This window comes from Microtus pennsylvanicus, chromosome 5 (genome assembly GCF_037038515.1).
Source record: "Microtus pennsylvanicus isolate mMicPen1 chromosome 5, mMicPen1.hap1, whole genome shotgun sequence".
Lineage (NCBI taxonomy): Eukaryota > Metazoa > Chordata > Mammalia > Rodentia > Cricetidae > Microtus > Microtus pennsylvanicus.
This window is the reverse complement of record NC_134583.1, coordinates 120,861,276-120,876,905: the sequence shown is the minus strand read 5'-3', so window position 1 is coordinate 120,876,905 and position 15,630 is coordinate 120,861,276. Positions and strand designations below refer to the sequence as shown.

Genomic DNA, 15,630 nt, shown 5'->3' with positions numbered 1-15,630 from the left:
GGCAATGGAAGGAGAGGAGGGCAGGGCCTGGTCCAAGGGCAGGGGCTCCCAGAGAACCAGCTCAGCCCTTCCCAACTCTCTTCACCTACACAGTGAAATTTGGACAGCCACTGAATGTCTTCAAGGGACAACCTATACACAATGGGAGTATTCTGCCCAGAAACAAAAGGCCATCTGCACAGCTCTTCTTCCATTTCAGAGGCAAATCCCACACCTAGGACCCTGTGCCAGGCCCTCTCAAGACTGCCAGCGCTTGCGGGGAGGGTTCCCAGCTTGGCTGTCTTGGGTCCAGAGTCTCCCCAGAAGTCCTGGGGAAATGATAATGACACTCCTTCAAATCGTGTCTCAAATAAAATCCGAAGACTCCCAAGAATCAAAATGAGGAAGAAGGAGCAATGAGGGGCACAGCTTATAGGTCTAGCTTTGCATGGGGCTGGTGACAAGGTTGAGGCATCACAGACTGCCAGTGATCTGTCTCCTGGACACTCTATTATGTGCGCCTGACAATGCAGGCCTCACAGTGTAGGCTGCTGCCTTCCCCCCAGTGAGATGCAGCCCAAGTGCTGAGTGACCTCCCCCGAAGGTCAAGCCAGTGCTGAGGCTGGAGTCAAAAGCAGGTGGTTCCTAGGGCCTTCCCAGCTTCTGCTTCAGCACTCGAGAAGGAAGGCCAGAATCTTTAGTATGTAGCTCTGGCTCTGGTCCCGTCGTTAGCAATCACCCCCCTTCAAGACTCAGTTATCCCATCTGTAAAGTGGACCGCTGACGTCAGGCCGCTCGAGACTGGCAGGAAGGCTGAGTGTGGTTGGGACCAGGAACCATCTCAGAGCTCCCTGCGTGATCTGGTGTGAGCTGCAGCTGTTACTCCACCTTCCGTGATCTGCAGGCAGTCTGAAGTTTGTGCCATCCCAAGGGTCACCACTCCAGGTCATAAGAGAGGGGACTAACAGAGTTGCTGGGTTTCCTCTGTGCATAGTCACACAGTAGAGGGTTGTGGGCTTGTTTCCACCCTCCTTTCTTCTGACCCTCAGCACTCTCTCCTCCAGGACATTGCCTCGCCCAAGTTCTCTATGCCCTCCCCAGTTCGAACTGTCATTGTTGCCGACTTCGACAACGACCAAGAACTGGAAGTCTTCTTCAACAACATCGCCTACCGCAGCTCAGCAGCCAATCGCCTCTTCCGGTACCGTATCCAGGCCACGGGGGCTGAAGTCCAAGGGTCAGAGAGGCTGTGCCAAGGAGGGGATAGTCCTTGATTAAGAAAGAGAGTGGAGGGGAGGACAGAAACCAAGCAAGATAGAGAACCCTGAGTTAGCCGTCAGCCCTCGCTGTGGCTGGAAAGTGGGTAGCGAGGCTATGGTCCAGAGAGACCCCAGCTCCATCCCCACGAGGTAGAACAACTCCCACAGCCTTGACCTTCCAGGGTCAAGTCTGTTGGGTAAACCTGGACTAAGCAAAGGGGATCTGGCTTGTTTACTGGAGATTTCTGAGCACCTGTAACAGAACCACTGAGTATTCCACCATTCCAAAAGATAGACTGAGTGTTCAAATAGATTTGGCCCCAGGACACATCTTTCAGAGATGTTTCTCAGAGACTGGATATTCTGTAGAGCATTTTTGGGGAACACTGGAAGAGATGGCTAAGTGTAGTTGGAGCTTTTCATCGGGACTTCTGGCTCCCCACTAATGACACAGAAACTTATTATAAATTATAAAAGCTCGGCTATTATATAATATATAAAATTAGGCTTGTTGCTAACTAACTCTTACAACTTAAATTAACCCATTTTTATTAATCTACGTATTGCCACGTGGCTCATGGCTTTGCCTGTCCTTCAGCATGTCTTGCTCCCTCTGCATCTCCTGGAAACCCCACCTACCATCTTCCCAGTGTCCTCTCAGTCCCAAAAATCCTGCCTAGCTATAGGTCATTCAGCTTTTTATTAAACCAATCTGAGCGACACATCTTCACAGTGTACACAAAGATCATTCCTCAACAGTTAAGGTGGAGAACGAAGAGAAAAATCTGAGTCCCCTAGCATCTGAGCATCATTTCTAAAGAGAAAGGGACAAATTTCCAAGGTGACACATCTTGTGGGGACTGGAGGAATCTCCCAAGGGCTGTGTTCAGATGTCCAGGCCAAGCCTCAAGGGTGGAGGCCCAGGATTCCCAGTGCCTAGCGAGAGCAGCAGGCACACAGCCACTCTTACCACACAGATATTTGAAAAGCATTATGGGGACAAACCTCACGTGGTCTGGGATGTCGCTAAGACATGCTGGGTGAGGAGAGAAGGTGGAGCAAAGGTCCTGGAGCCAGGAAATAGGTCAGGTCACCTGCTTGGCCCTCCATGTCCCTATTCCCTCTCTCAGGGGGTGCTCAACTATTAATAAAAGGCGCAAGCTGTGACTAAGCATGTTTTAAAATATAATTATTAACCAAGCATCAATCCTGACTGGATGTAATCACCCCCTGAAGGCACCAGATTTACTAATTAGGTGCCTTGCAAAAAGCTTATTCACAACTTCTAGATTAATTGCAGAAGATCAATTGCTCGTTAACAGAGATGCTGCCTTCCTTCTCTGGCTAATAAAGTGTCACTTGCCAGGGCCCTGAGCAGCGACTTGGCTAGGGCTCTAGTTCTGTAGCCCAAGAACCCAGGGACCTTTCTGCCTGTCCACCTTCCTGGCCTGCTCCAACCTCCCAGCTCCCATGCTGCCCAAGAATGGCTGGCCCTGGATTGTCAGTGGGCAGTCGCCACATGGTCACCCCCTGGGGCAGAGTTAGCTTCCACTCAGGGGCAACAGAAGCCACTGTCTAGGTACACAGCTGGGCCTCAAGTCCTAGAGGCAGATGGCTGGGTCCTGAGCACACAGCTTAAGGGCTGCAGCTGGACGGTTGCTCAGCTGGCAGCTTGAAAGTTTAACCCTCACTTGCCCCGTACTGTGCCAGCTTGTTACCATCACTGAAGGGACCAGTCCCTGGAGCTCTGTCTCTCCTGCAACATGCCTGGGCACTGGGGACCCAAAGCCTCATGGTCCTTTAATGATGCTTCAATCAGTGTTTCATCCAAACCAGATCCAAGCCCCGGTGATAGGAGTCCGTGATGGCCATGCAAGCATGGACTCTCCCAGGCCTAGTGGGGCGTGGGCTGCCTCCCACATAAGCAGCTAAATACCTCTGGTCTGGTCTCAAGTTCAGTGCTTTTTGTGCCCACCACAGCCCTCCCCTGGCCTCTAGTCCAGCATAGCAACCTGCTGAAATGCCAGTCTGGCCATTTCCCTCTTCCCTTTGCCACCCTCTGCATCTATCCAGCTGCAGCAGAGCCTATAGCCCACAAATAGTCAACAGGACAGTGTGCATCTACAAGCGGAAGAGTCTCACCTCTAGCACATGCGTGTGTGCCCATGTGTGCGTGTGCACAGCACCCTTCCCAGGTACACTGTGTGCCACCCACGTGTACACATGGGCGTGCTCAACCTAGAAGCCCTAGGTGAATGGAGGATGTGTCATGGGCATCTGTACAGCCCTGCAAGTGCCTGAACGTCTGTAGCGGTCCGCATCCAGTCACCACAGGCTCCAGCTTTGAGGACACAGTGTGGTTTGAGCAGACCGTATGGTTAGGAGAGGAGTACAAGTCCCCCCCCCCCCCCCCCGGCTCCTCATCCATCCACAGCTACAGAATCCAACAAGTGAGGGAAACTAGGGAGGAAAGCTCACACCGCTGTCAGCCACATACCTCTTCATATGGAGAGGGCAAGACATGGGAAGAGTCTCCGAAGTGCTCAGGGACAAGATGGAGTATTCCAAATACACAGAAAGGCTCTCACAACCTAAAGGGACCCTTCCTATTTGCCTCAGGAATTCACTCCAACTCCCCCACAGACTTGTGCTAGGAGCCGACTTGGGAGATAGGCCCTGTGTTCAGTGCTGTGGGAGAAGCCAAGATGGCTAACACAAGGTCCCAGCATACAGCGAGCTCATAGACCGGCTTGAGAGATAAGATGCCCTGGGCAGTGTTACCATGGACAGAAAGTGATAAAGGACAGGAGAGCAATAAAGACAGCAGAGGCATCAGGGATGACTTTCAGGACAGCTAGTCGGTGGAGGGCGAGCTGGCAAGTAGGCTGAGGCGGGAAAACCTGCAGAGAGTTAATCCCTCAGCAACAGACGGAGCTATGGAACCCAGCATCCTTTGGAGGAGTGTGAAGATCAGTTGAAGGTAGCTGCGCCTCTGCCCTCCTCCATCCATCACCTGCCCCTCCCAGGCTGTCTATAATTCATCTATTAGAGAAGGAAAAATCAATGTTTACCCACATAAATTAAGGCGCAAGAAGGGAACAGCCGTAGTGAATTCAGAGGCTGTGAGAGAGAGAAAGTCCGTGGGCATCAGAGCACAGCCTTGGGGATACTCAAGGAACAGAACGGGAGGCTGGAGTAGGTCTAGGGAGCCCACAGGGCCCTGTTGGACCGAGTCTGTCTTTTCTACAGTGTTATCCGCAGGGAGCATGGAGACCCCCTCATCGAGGAGCTCAATCCTGGTGACGCCCTAGAACCCGAGGGCCGGGGTACAGGTAAGGCCACCCAGCTCAGCACAACCCATACCCTCGGGCAGGGAGGAGCAAGAAGTCAGGCACCCCCTGCCACCCGGAGATCCCAGAGGAGGATGGGAATGGAGGAGAGCCATGGGCCTAAAGGCAGGAGTCAGGAAAGGAGACCACCCTTCCTTCCATCCCCAGGCCTGCTGGGGAGAAGCAGGATTCGTGGGGAGGCTGCTGTTTCTCTGGCCATGCCTTGCTGTGTAGAGATGGGAAGGTTGAGGGATGAGTCCCCTCTGTTCCCTGGCAGGCATCATGGGTCTGACCCCTCCCCTCCTGGCAATCAGCCAGATAAAGAGCACTTGACTGGGAATCCTGGGACCCAGGTCTGTAGTTACTTTGTTTTCTGGGTTTTGTTTTCCACAAAATGAGAGCGTCTGCCTTTCTCACGTCTTTGGGTTGTAGAGAGAACCAAAAATAGACCATGCCTATACAAACACTAGAGAAGCTGAAAAAACAGAAACAAAAACCACTGTGTAAATAAAGAGGTATATCATTCAAACCACAAGAAAAGCAGGTCATAGCTTAGACCCATCCCATCCATGACATTCAGGGAAAGGAAGGAAAGCTTGTCTGTGAATTCCTGTCTTGAGCTGGATGATGGACAGGAGAGAGATGGGCCTGCAGCCCTGTTCCTGCCCCAGCCTGTTTGTTTTGTCTTTGTGTCTTTCATACTCATGATTATAGTCACCACACCAGGGAGCCCCTCCTCCCGCCTAGTCTAGTGGCTGGGCTAATGGCTAGAGGTGAAATCTGCCTTGTTTGTAGGGGGCGTGGTGACCGACTTCGATGGAGATGGCATGCTGGACCTCATCTTGTCACATGGAGAGTCCATGGCTCAGCCACTATCTGTCTTCCGGGGAAATCAGGTGTGCGCCCATCTCAGGGCCCTTAGCTCCCAGCCTGGTGTGCTCTCAGTGGCCCATGAAGGCAAGGAACCTGGGCTTGCTAGCCAGCATGATGGGAAATGGGAACTGGAAAGCCTCGGACCGGAAGCCCATACGTTCCCAGCCGGAAGTACCACATCCAAGAGAATCCCCTGCTCAGCCCTCTGCCTTCTGCCACGGGAACTTCTTGGCCTTAAACCTTGCCCCACAATCGTTTGGCTTCCCCCTTCCTGCAGCCCACATTCCTCTCCTCCTTCTCCCCTCCTCCTTCTTCTCTCCTCCTCCTCTTCCCTCCCACCCTGCTCTATACCAACCTGACTGATGCTCACCACCTTCCTTCCCCCAGGGCTTCAGCAACAACTGGTTACGTGTGGTGCCCCGCACCCGGTTTGGGGCCTTCGCCAGGGGTGCCAAGGTTGTACTCTACACCAAGAAGAGTGGGGCGCACCTACGGATCATTGATGGGGGCTCCGGTTACCTGTGTGAGATGGAGCCTGTGGCACATTTTGGCCTGGGTGAGTTGGGGCCCATGGGAATGGTAGCAGATTCTGCAATGTGTCTTGCCATGTGCGGTGAGATTCAGCTTCTTTATGGCATCACAGTGAATGCTGATTGTGAGTCTATGCTCAGAAGAAAGGAATGGAGGGAAGGTTTCCCCTCGCCTGCAGGAGCCCCCACCCCAGGGCCTTTGTGGATTTAGCTCACCTCGGGGTCAGAGTACATAATTCTCCTTCTGCGCAGGTCATAGACTTGTTCACGCACTGATCTCCACCGAATATGTCCAGGGCAGCTGCCCCCTGACCTGATTTAGCTAGCTCAGTATTTAGGGTGCTGATGACTTCCTTGGATGGAAGGCTTAGAGCCCTGAGTTTTCAATGGGCACAAAGTCACCCTAAGGGTGAAGGCTGGATCTTAGTGGAGGACGGGATTCAAAAAAAAAAAAAACCCTACTTTTATGTCTAAAAGCTGCAGTCGCCACACGCCCCAGAAGCAAACCAACAGCATGCCCCTGGTGCCTCTGAGCTATACTACCCACCTCTTAGAATACCCCAAAAGAATGCTGGGCAGCCTCCAGACACAGGAGAAGCTGGCTCTCTTGCTGCTGTGGGACATATGCTCCCATCCTGAAAATGGCATGGTCAATTATAGTTTTAGTTGTGTGTTTATTCTTAGTGTGGGGGGGCATTCATGCATGTGGGGGTCAGAGGACATGTTATGGAGTTAATTGTCTCTTCCACCTTTATATGGGTCCCAGGGCTTGAACTCAGGTCACCAGGCTTGCGTGGCAAGTGCCTCTACCTGCTGAGTCATCTCACTGGCCTGACTGCTTGGTAGATTCTTTTAGAAAAGAAAAGCTGTGCTGTGTGGTGGCGGTGATGCACACCTTTAATCCGGCACTCAGGGGACGAGGCAGGCGGATCTCTGAGTGCAAGGCCAGCCTGGTCTACAGAGTGAGTTCTGGGACAGCCAGGGCTACACAGAGAAACCCTGTATCACAAAACAAAAACAGAAGCAAAGGACACTTGCCTTGTTGATGCTGCAGAATATGATTTGGCAATAAGAAGTCTCATTGTCAAAGTCACCTTCCCCAAATGACCACGTCATAGAGCTGAAGATGGGCAGTTGGGGCAGGTAAACCATGAGGGGCATCTCCACAGCAATGGGCAGTGAGTGTCTCAGTGGCAGTGGCTACACGAATCTAATGTGTGATTCATGACAAAGAACTGTTCACACACCTGTTCCCATGGCAAGGTTCCCATGATTTTCATGTGGTACGACCATGAAGCAAGCCATAGGCACTGGGGCAGCCACCTACATGAAGCCATAGGCACTGGCAACTACCTACATGAAGCCATAGGCACTGGCAGCTACCTACATGAAGCCACAGGCACTGGGACAGCTACCTACATGGATCCCTTCACGCTGTCTTCACAACCCTGCTAGCTCTCCAGTTATATCAAAATAAGCTGTTTTTTTTAAAATGTGGAGGTTATAGGGAGATGTGAAAATTCTTCAGGGAGCATGCAGGAATTACAATTAATGAGGAAAAGACTGCGGAGCATTGAAGAAGAGGTGGGCCACAAGTCAAAGCATTTGAGCCAAAGATTGCCCAGCTTTCACCAGATGCTTTCCTGTGTGCTATTGCCTTGTGAGGTGATATGATTTTAATATAAAAAGATTAGACAGTATGTTCTCTAATCAATAAATATTTAGAAGCATTAATATTAAGCACACATCGTATTGCACAAAGAAAAAAAAACTAAGGAAAGAAATGCCAAGAGCGTAAACCATCCCATCTGAGTAACGAAATTACTACAGGAACTTAGCATATGCTGGACACAGTGCTGTGCACCCAGTTCTCATGAACTCATCCTCACGAGTACCCTCAAGTGGGCATTGCTATATCCATCTTGCAAATGGGAAACTGGATCCAAATGTTAAGGGAAGCCTGCCATGAGCTCATGATTCTCAAATGGCAGAGGTGGGATTCAAACTCAGGCCTGCCTGAAAATGTGGTTTGTATTTTCTACCATATGTTCTAGTATATGTGTGCGCATTCTGGTTTTTATAGGGAACACATAATATTTATGTAGTCTGAGAAAGAAACAATAAATATTTAGGGGACCCAGAGCCTAGTTATATGAGCCTGTTCCCTGGCTTGGATGGGGTGAGCCTGAGCCTGGGGCATCTGTCACTCCTAGAGCAGCCATTTGCTATGCTGGCCCTAAGGGTACAAGCTGACTTTTAAACATGGAGTTCTCCCTCTTGCAAATTAACAGTAGCCGACACCTACAGTATGCTTCCAGCGTGCAGGGCTCTGCCCAAATTCTTCATCAGTTCTCCTGGGAACTTGACGAATTATGAACCACAGTCTCTGCTTTACAGGCCAGAACGCTGAGGTGATGTTTAAACACACTGACCAATTCACAGCTCCAGGTGGGGATTGGCTGGCTTTGGAGCCCTCCTTAGAAACTGAATTGCTGGGCTTGGTGACTCCTCCCAGGGCTTCTCTGTCTCTTTCTTCCTGATGCAAGTATCCCTTCAGCTTATGGGTATCCCGAAAGGCCATTCAAGCACCAAGGTGGCCGCTGTGGTTTCAAAGTTGAAATGTTTATCAAGCTAGATGTCAGCCCCGCTGAACAGAAAAGGAAATTGAGGCTCCCAGAATAGAGCAGCAGAGCTGGGCTGAGGCCGTCTGGCCCCACATCCTGTGGACTGTCTCTGCTATTTTGTGTATTAGGGGGCATCTCTGGGTTCTTTCCTCTCCAGAATCTGTCACCACCAGGAGAAGAGCCTGCTTCCTCAACTAGGCAGCATGCAGGGTCATTTGATGACATCCAGGGTGCTCAGGAGTAAACTAACACCCAATGTAGCACACACTGCATCTGGTCAGGGTACCCTCCTGATAGCAGCCTTCAATGGGATTTGCTGTTGGTTTGAACCAAATTGCTGTAAGGGTCCCCACCCTGCCCCTATCGGGCTCCTCTTTTTGGGGCTTCCTTTCCAGGGGGACACTAGAAAGACGCCTGGTCTCAGGAACAGACCCTTGCTAGTTGCCTGAGATCAACAATGACCACAGAGCAGCTCTGTGGACCAGACCAAAAACCCAAACAGTGGGCCAGGCTAACTCCATCCCTGCCTCTTCAGGGCCCCTTAGGATCCCAGCAGGATCTTAATGGGCTAAGCATAGTTGTCCTTCCTGACTTATGGGGAGCCAGCAACAGGACAGAGCAGAGAGGGCAGAGAGGGAGACAGTGGGGAAACCAAGTGTCGGGAATGACTGAAGAAAACAAGCAAAGGAAGAGAAACAGGACAGAAGCAGAAGGCAAGAGAGGCAGAGACGTGGGGAAGGAGACTGGAAGAAATGCTGCTGTCAGGCTGCGGATAAACCAAGGAAGTCTCATGCAGGCCTGTCCCCATGCATCCTGCACTAACATGGAGCCTTGAGAAGAGGGAGCAAGGGAAATCATCCTTGCCCTGGACAGCTTTGCCAAGTGAGGAGGTGACTAGGAGGAGAGCTAGCAAAATAGTAGGAACTTAGAAGCGCGCGGGGGGGGGGGGGGGCACGACATGGGGGAGGCAGGGCTGAGAACATTCCAGAGGCCAGGCTAGCACGAACCAAGACCCAGTGGTGGGAGTACTCAGTTGGAGGGATGGGAACAGTGCTTGGAAAGCGGGAGCTGGGGAAGTCTCCAAGGGAGGCTAGACAGGGCCTGATGGACAGAGGGGGTGTCCAGGCAGATCCAGGGGAGCCAGAGCTGAGGCGAGAGACGGGGGGTGTCCAGGCAGGTCCAGGGGAGCCAGAGCTGAGGCGAGAGAGGATGTGTGCAGGGCAGCAGCCCCACGGCTCACGTTCTTCGAGTCCTCTTAAAACACTTCTCAAACATTTCTCTTGATTGTGAGAACAATGTGTATTGATTATAGGAAAGCGAGACAATACAACAAATCATAAAAAGAAGTAAAAATCACCCGCGATCTCATCACAGTGCTTGGAATGTTAAGTAAAGGACAAAACAACAAACAAACATTTCCTCATTCACTCTGGCGCCATTTGACTCCATCCAGTCCACGCTCACTGAACACCTACTAGCTGCCCGGCAGTATCTGCATCAAGGGCCTTGCCTTGAGCACCTCTGCATTCCAGTGGGAAGGGCAGCACGGGAGACATGATGAGCGGAATAGACAGGCGAAATAGACTATGTGAAGATTGTATTAGGTGCCACAAAGAAAGAAAACGCCAAGCAGCGGAAGGGAGTTAGGAGTGGGGAGGAAGAGGAGCAAGCAGCAGTTTCCAGCTAGGAGGCCAAGCTCCTAATCAGCCTTTACCCCATGCAGTACACACAGGAGCGCATTTAAGATGCACACACTACTTAGCTTTGTTTCTTTAAAAAAACAAAACAAAAATGATGGCATTTCCCCCGCTTGCTCTTTTCCTCCCCTGCACAGTAAAAGCCGGGCCATGCCTCCAAGTCTGTGCGCATCTCTTTTATTTTCCTCCAGAGCCACAGAGTATTTCGCTGTGTGGCGGCATTCATAATTTATTTACCAAGTCCCCTGTTGATGGACAGCTAGATTGTTTCCAGGTCTGTGCAGTTGGAGGTGCGAAGGGGGCTGTCTAGGTCACGTGTTCAAGAGAGGTCTGCCCTGGGGTTCTGTGGGGCCAAGAAGCACAGTAGGGGGTGAGGCTGTGTCCAGGGGCCCAGATCTGGAGGTGAGGGGTTGCAAGAATCCCTCATGGCGTACACTTCCAGCCCAAGCTCAGCAACCCTGCTCCCTGGTGGTTCTCGCTCCATGAATCATTCCCTGCTGCTTCTCTCTGATGTTGCTGCAAGGTGTGGGGAGCTGGTGTGAACGTGTGTGCATACTCCTTCCTGTCCACACAGGGCGCATCAGACTCCAGACTGCACTGGCTGAGGCACACCTGCCTGCAGTTGCCTCTCTGAATGCTCCAGGCCTTACTAAGATGGTGCAAGAGCTATAAGGACAGACAGACAGACAGTCAGACCCATATGTGTTTCCTCACCTCCCTCCCTAGAAACCTGAGCTGTGCTGCACCGGGAAGCAAAAACCTCAGGAACTTTCCTGTTCTCCAGGGGTCCCCTGAGGACCCACTCAGCTATGCAGCGCTTTATGAGTCTTGCTCCTCCTCAGCAGACCCTGCCCTCACTCCGAGGAACCCTAACCACATTGTGCCATTCCTGCGCAGCTGCCCTACCCCTCCTGGGTGCAGACCACCTGCTGGCTTCATAAATAACCCTTTCTGTTCTTGGTGCTGAATACTGCCCACCCAGCCCCCCAGGGCTGCCGCTGCATCTCCTGCGTACCAGTGGGCTAAACAAGTGTACAGCCAAACCCAGCAGGTAAAAACAAGGACTGCTAACCCACTTGGCCCCCAGTGCCCCTGCTGGGGTCACCCACTCAAGCTCTCCCAACCCCACGCATGGATACCACCCTGCCCCCACCCCCACACTCCTCCCCTTCAGTTAATTGTTTACAAGTGACTCAGAGCTGCCTCCAAACCGGCTGGTGCTCATTTAGGGAAGGAAAATTCAGTGGCCCACATAAAAATGGCTTTATTGAAGTGCAAAAATATTCCACCAACTGGATTCCCACCATCTGCTTTGCTTGTAATTCTGAAAAACACGGTGCCACGCAGCTCCCTGGCCTTTGTCCTTTCAAAGCTGCCAGAGTCCACTCCCTGCTGTTCCTGACCTACACCTCTGCTGGATAATGGCCCCGCACAGACAGAACTCCCCGTACAGTAGCCTAGCAGTGTGGCTGCTTTACCTCAGAGGCAGGGAGCCAGGCCCTGAAGTTGTACAGCCTTGGGAATACTGGAGACACCTGGCCAGCAGCCTGGAGCCAAGGAATCTAGCTACCTATCCAAGGACCCGAGTCTGGGTTTCAGCACTAGCTCAGATGTCCCCAAGTCACCTCCTACCTTGCCAAGCCTCAGTGATTAAATCCAGAGAATGGGCCAGAAATGCCCACCTTGCAGGTGCAAAGTCTCCAAAGGGCTCCCCTAGGTTCCCGCCTCCCCACACCTCACCCAATAGCATCCTTCCAGTCTGCTTCCCCAACCTGGAACTTCTGCATCTTCAAACATAACTTGTGCTTTCACACCGGTGGCCTCACCAAGCTCACTCCCCTGCCTTGAGTGCTTTTCTTCTCTGCCCCAGAAAACCATTCCGCACCGTCCCCACCGTCCCCACCGTCCCCACCGTCCCCACCGTCCCCACCATCCCCACCGTCCCCACCATCCCCACCGTCCCCACCGTCCCCACCATCCCCACCGTCCCCACCGTCCCCACCATCCCCACCATCCCCACCGAGTGGACCAGTCCCATCACAGCCCCTCCCTCACTTGTTATGGCCTCACCTTGCTCATTAATCCCATAGCAACCAGCTCTGTCCCACTTGCTTGGGTCCTTTTCATTCAGTGCTGAATCCTAGATCCCTGCCCAGCATTATGGGAAGGGCAGTATAACAAAAGCGGAGCAGACAGGGGCTTTGGGGTCTCACAGGCCTTAGGTGAGTGACTGGGTGATTTCCCTAGCCTCTCCAGGTCTCAGTGTTCTCCAAGATGAAGATTGTGTAGACAACACCTTTCACATGGGAGGAGCTGGTTCACACCATGAAGCATTTGGTCTGCTCTGGTCTGGTCTGGGCATGCTATCAGTGTTCGCTGTTACTACTGACCTGTCTAAGAGCTGATGCGGCCAAGAGTCATCAGTGGGGCAGTATTCAGACTCAAGGGGGGAAACATTGGGCTTCTCTGGACAGTGGGGCTTTGAGCCTGCACCCCTAAGTTTCAGACAAAGAGTCCCAGAAAGGATGGCTTACTCATCTAACAGCCCCTCCCCCGTATTCGGGGAGAGAGAACCTGGTCCAGAGCCATGTGCCCCATGGGGGCTGCAAATTTGAGTCTATGAATATTCCTCAAGTCTTTGAGTTATTTGTGGCTTCAGTCAGGCTGTAAAATGTATTCATGGAGCTGTTCTGTCAGCAGAGGTGAGAAACACTTGCTTTTGTCTCCTTTTTTTAATGGAAAACGTTTGCTTTTCTCATGAGCCACTTAATTTGGGCCCTGCACACCCTAAAAACGCCAGATTCGTGGGCCTCACGATTCGGCTTCAAAACAGAAAATCTATACTTGGCCCTCTTCAGTCTCTCTCCCACCCCTGCTCTAGGAGCAGTCAGGCCCCTGAGGAGCCCCCTCTGACTAGACAGAAACTTGGGGCTGTCCACCCAGTGGATCTATGGGAGGAGCGGTGCTGGGGGCACAAGTCCCATCCTCTGAGCTCCGCCCACAACTGCCAAGCACTGCCTGCCTTCCCTGGTAACCTGAGAACGGCCCACAGGTGAGGGCGATCAACCCCCACCCCCACATCTTTGCTTTTAGCCAGGTCTTGCCACAGCACAGGCTAGCCTGCTTCCTTAGGCAGGAGCTGGGCACACCTAGACAGTGCCTGGACACCTGACCAATCTTCCCAGCCCAGTTTTTGCCATTGTTACAGCATGCTGCTCTCAGGATGTGCGTGACGAACTCACAAGGGACACTGTCCGAGCTTCCTGGGTATCTTCTGTAAGGATCACAGATCCGCAGAGCAGCCTTTCTCTACCCCATCTTTCCTGGGTCTTACAGCTCAGCTCAAGAGCTCCTCCCCAGGAGTTTGTCCCGGACCACTGAACAGGACCTTGGCCAGTCTCTGGGTCTTTTCATCACAAAGCTTGGCACTATCTAACATGATTTATTTGTTCGTCTGTTTGCTTGCCTCCCAGATGGAGAGGGAAACCCATGAGGGGACATTCCCAGTGACTTAAAAAAAAAAAAGGCTTGGCTCCTAGCAGAGCTCCATCAATAGAAATATCAGAGGCATGTTCAGAAGGGCACAGCGAGTTGGCTGCAGAGCTAGGACTTGTCCCCAGGACTCCCAGACACCTGGCCCTCATCATGTTCTTGCAGCTTATCAAGCAAGTGACAGCCAGGATTTGAACCCCTGGCTCTAAAGCTAGCCTGCTTACCATCAAGCCTACAGCTCCTCGAATTCAGCCTCCTGCTGCCTGACGTGTTGGCTAGAATAAAAGTTCTCCAATACAGCCACTACTAGCATCATGTGGCTGTTGAGTTGTAAATTAATTTCAATTAAGTAAAATGTTAAATTCAGTTCTTCAGTCACTCCCATCCTGCATGTGGCCAGGGGCTAGTGAACTGGACAAGGCCGACACCAGGCCTCTCCATCACTGCAGAGTGGTCGATTGGACGGTCTGGCCCCGAGGAGGAGCTTCCTCAAATCTATCTTATTCCTCCCCGCGGCCCTGGAAAGAGTGCATTAGCCACTCTCTCTGTTAGCATGCTTCTGCTAGTACTCCAAGAGGCCCTCTCTCCTCTGCTCCTGACCCCTCTCCTTTCTCCAACAGGAAGGGATGAAGCCAGCAGCGTGGAGGTGACATGGCCAGACGGCAAGATGGTCAGCCGCAGTGTGGCCAGCGGGGAGATGAACTCAGTGTTGGAGATCCTCTATCCCCGGGATGAGGACAAACTTCAGGACACAGCCCCACTAGAGGTGGGCCAAGACCTCTGGGCCTTAGAGTCAATATATATATATATATATATATATATATATATATATATATATAGAGAGAGAGAGAGAGAGAGAGAGAGAGAGAGAGAGAGGGAGAGAAAGGAGAGAGGGGGGCAGCACCACCACCCATTATCCTAGGGGGGAATCTGTAGACTCGCTCTCTAGAATGGGAGAGATGAAGGCTCCACTTGTAGTTTTGCAACCTGCCGTACCCACACCTCTTCAGCTTCTCACAGAATTCTGGAGGGTTGGCAGGGCAGCGGGGTTTGCACCCATTTCACAGGGGAAGAAACCAGAGGCCCAGAAAGTGAAGCCAAGGCCAGCTAAAGCTACAGCTAAAGCCAGTTGTGCAGTGGGTTGAGAACCAATCCCTAGTCTCCTGCTGCCCTTGTCTTTCCTGAATACCTGAAGAGACCTCCTATTGTCCTTGGATGAGGCTCAGACCATAAACTAGGATCCTTGAGGGTACGGTCCTGGTCCAGCTTCAGGTCTGTGTCAGGTACAGAGAGAGTTTGAATGCCATGCTCTGCCCTCCGCCTCAACAACATATCCATGCTTAGTGTAAGGCAGAATAAGAGGGAGGGAGGAGGGGCTGCCCTCAGGCTCAGGCTAAGAGCAGTGACAGCTACTCTGTGGCTGTGACAAGGAGGGGACCTGAGATGAGGCCTCTCAACTCACAAGTGTCTCTGCTTCTGCCACCTTGCAGTGCGGACAAGGATTCTCCCAGCAGGACAATGGCCATTGCATGGGTGAGTCGCCTATAGGCATCAGAGGACGGGGCAGAGGCTGGGATCTTCCTGGGGACTCTCAGGCTGACCTACCAAGGCCCGAGACACAGACAGTGGCTAGAGAGATAGGGAGAGGAAGGTGCCATCGGTCCTTAGAGATCCAGTTGCCAAGACAGTCACCCTATACCTCACCAAGGTGAGAGTGACTTTAACAACTGCAGGCTGACTCATTCCGCTGCTGGGCATTGGCAGTCCCTGCCTGCCATGAATAGCAGGAGAACAAACCCGCGGATGGCACACGCTGCCACACAGACACTCAGACGGTGATGGATAAG

The 15,630-nt window shown here is 52.2% G+C and overlaps 1 protein-coding gene across 1 annotated transcript in view; it reads left to right on the top strand.

The window, feature by feature from the left end:
* Positions 1-15,630, top strand: part of Crtac1 (cartilage acidic protein 1) — a 145,118-nt gene that overhangs the window by 126,836 nt on the left and 2,652 nt on the right. Inside the window, exons 8-13 of the mRNA XM_075974121.1 lie at positions 1,044-1,180; positions 4,488-4,570; positions 5,363-5,463; positions 5,828-5,996; positions 14,404-14,549; positions 15,274-15,316. Of these exons, the coding sequence (XP_075830236.1) occupies positions 1,044-1,180; positions 4,488-4,570; positions 5,363-5,463; positions 5,828-5,996; positions 14,404-14,549; positions 15,274-15,316 (679 nt within the window). The remainder of the gene's footprint in view (positions 1-1,043; positions 1,181-4,487; positions 4,571-5,362; positions 5,464-5,827; positions 5,997-14,403; positions 14,550-15,273; positions 15,317-15,630) is intronic.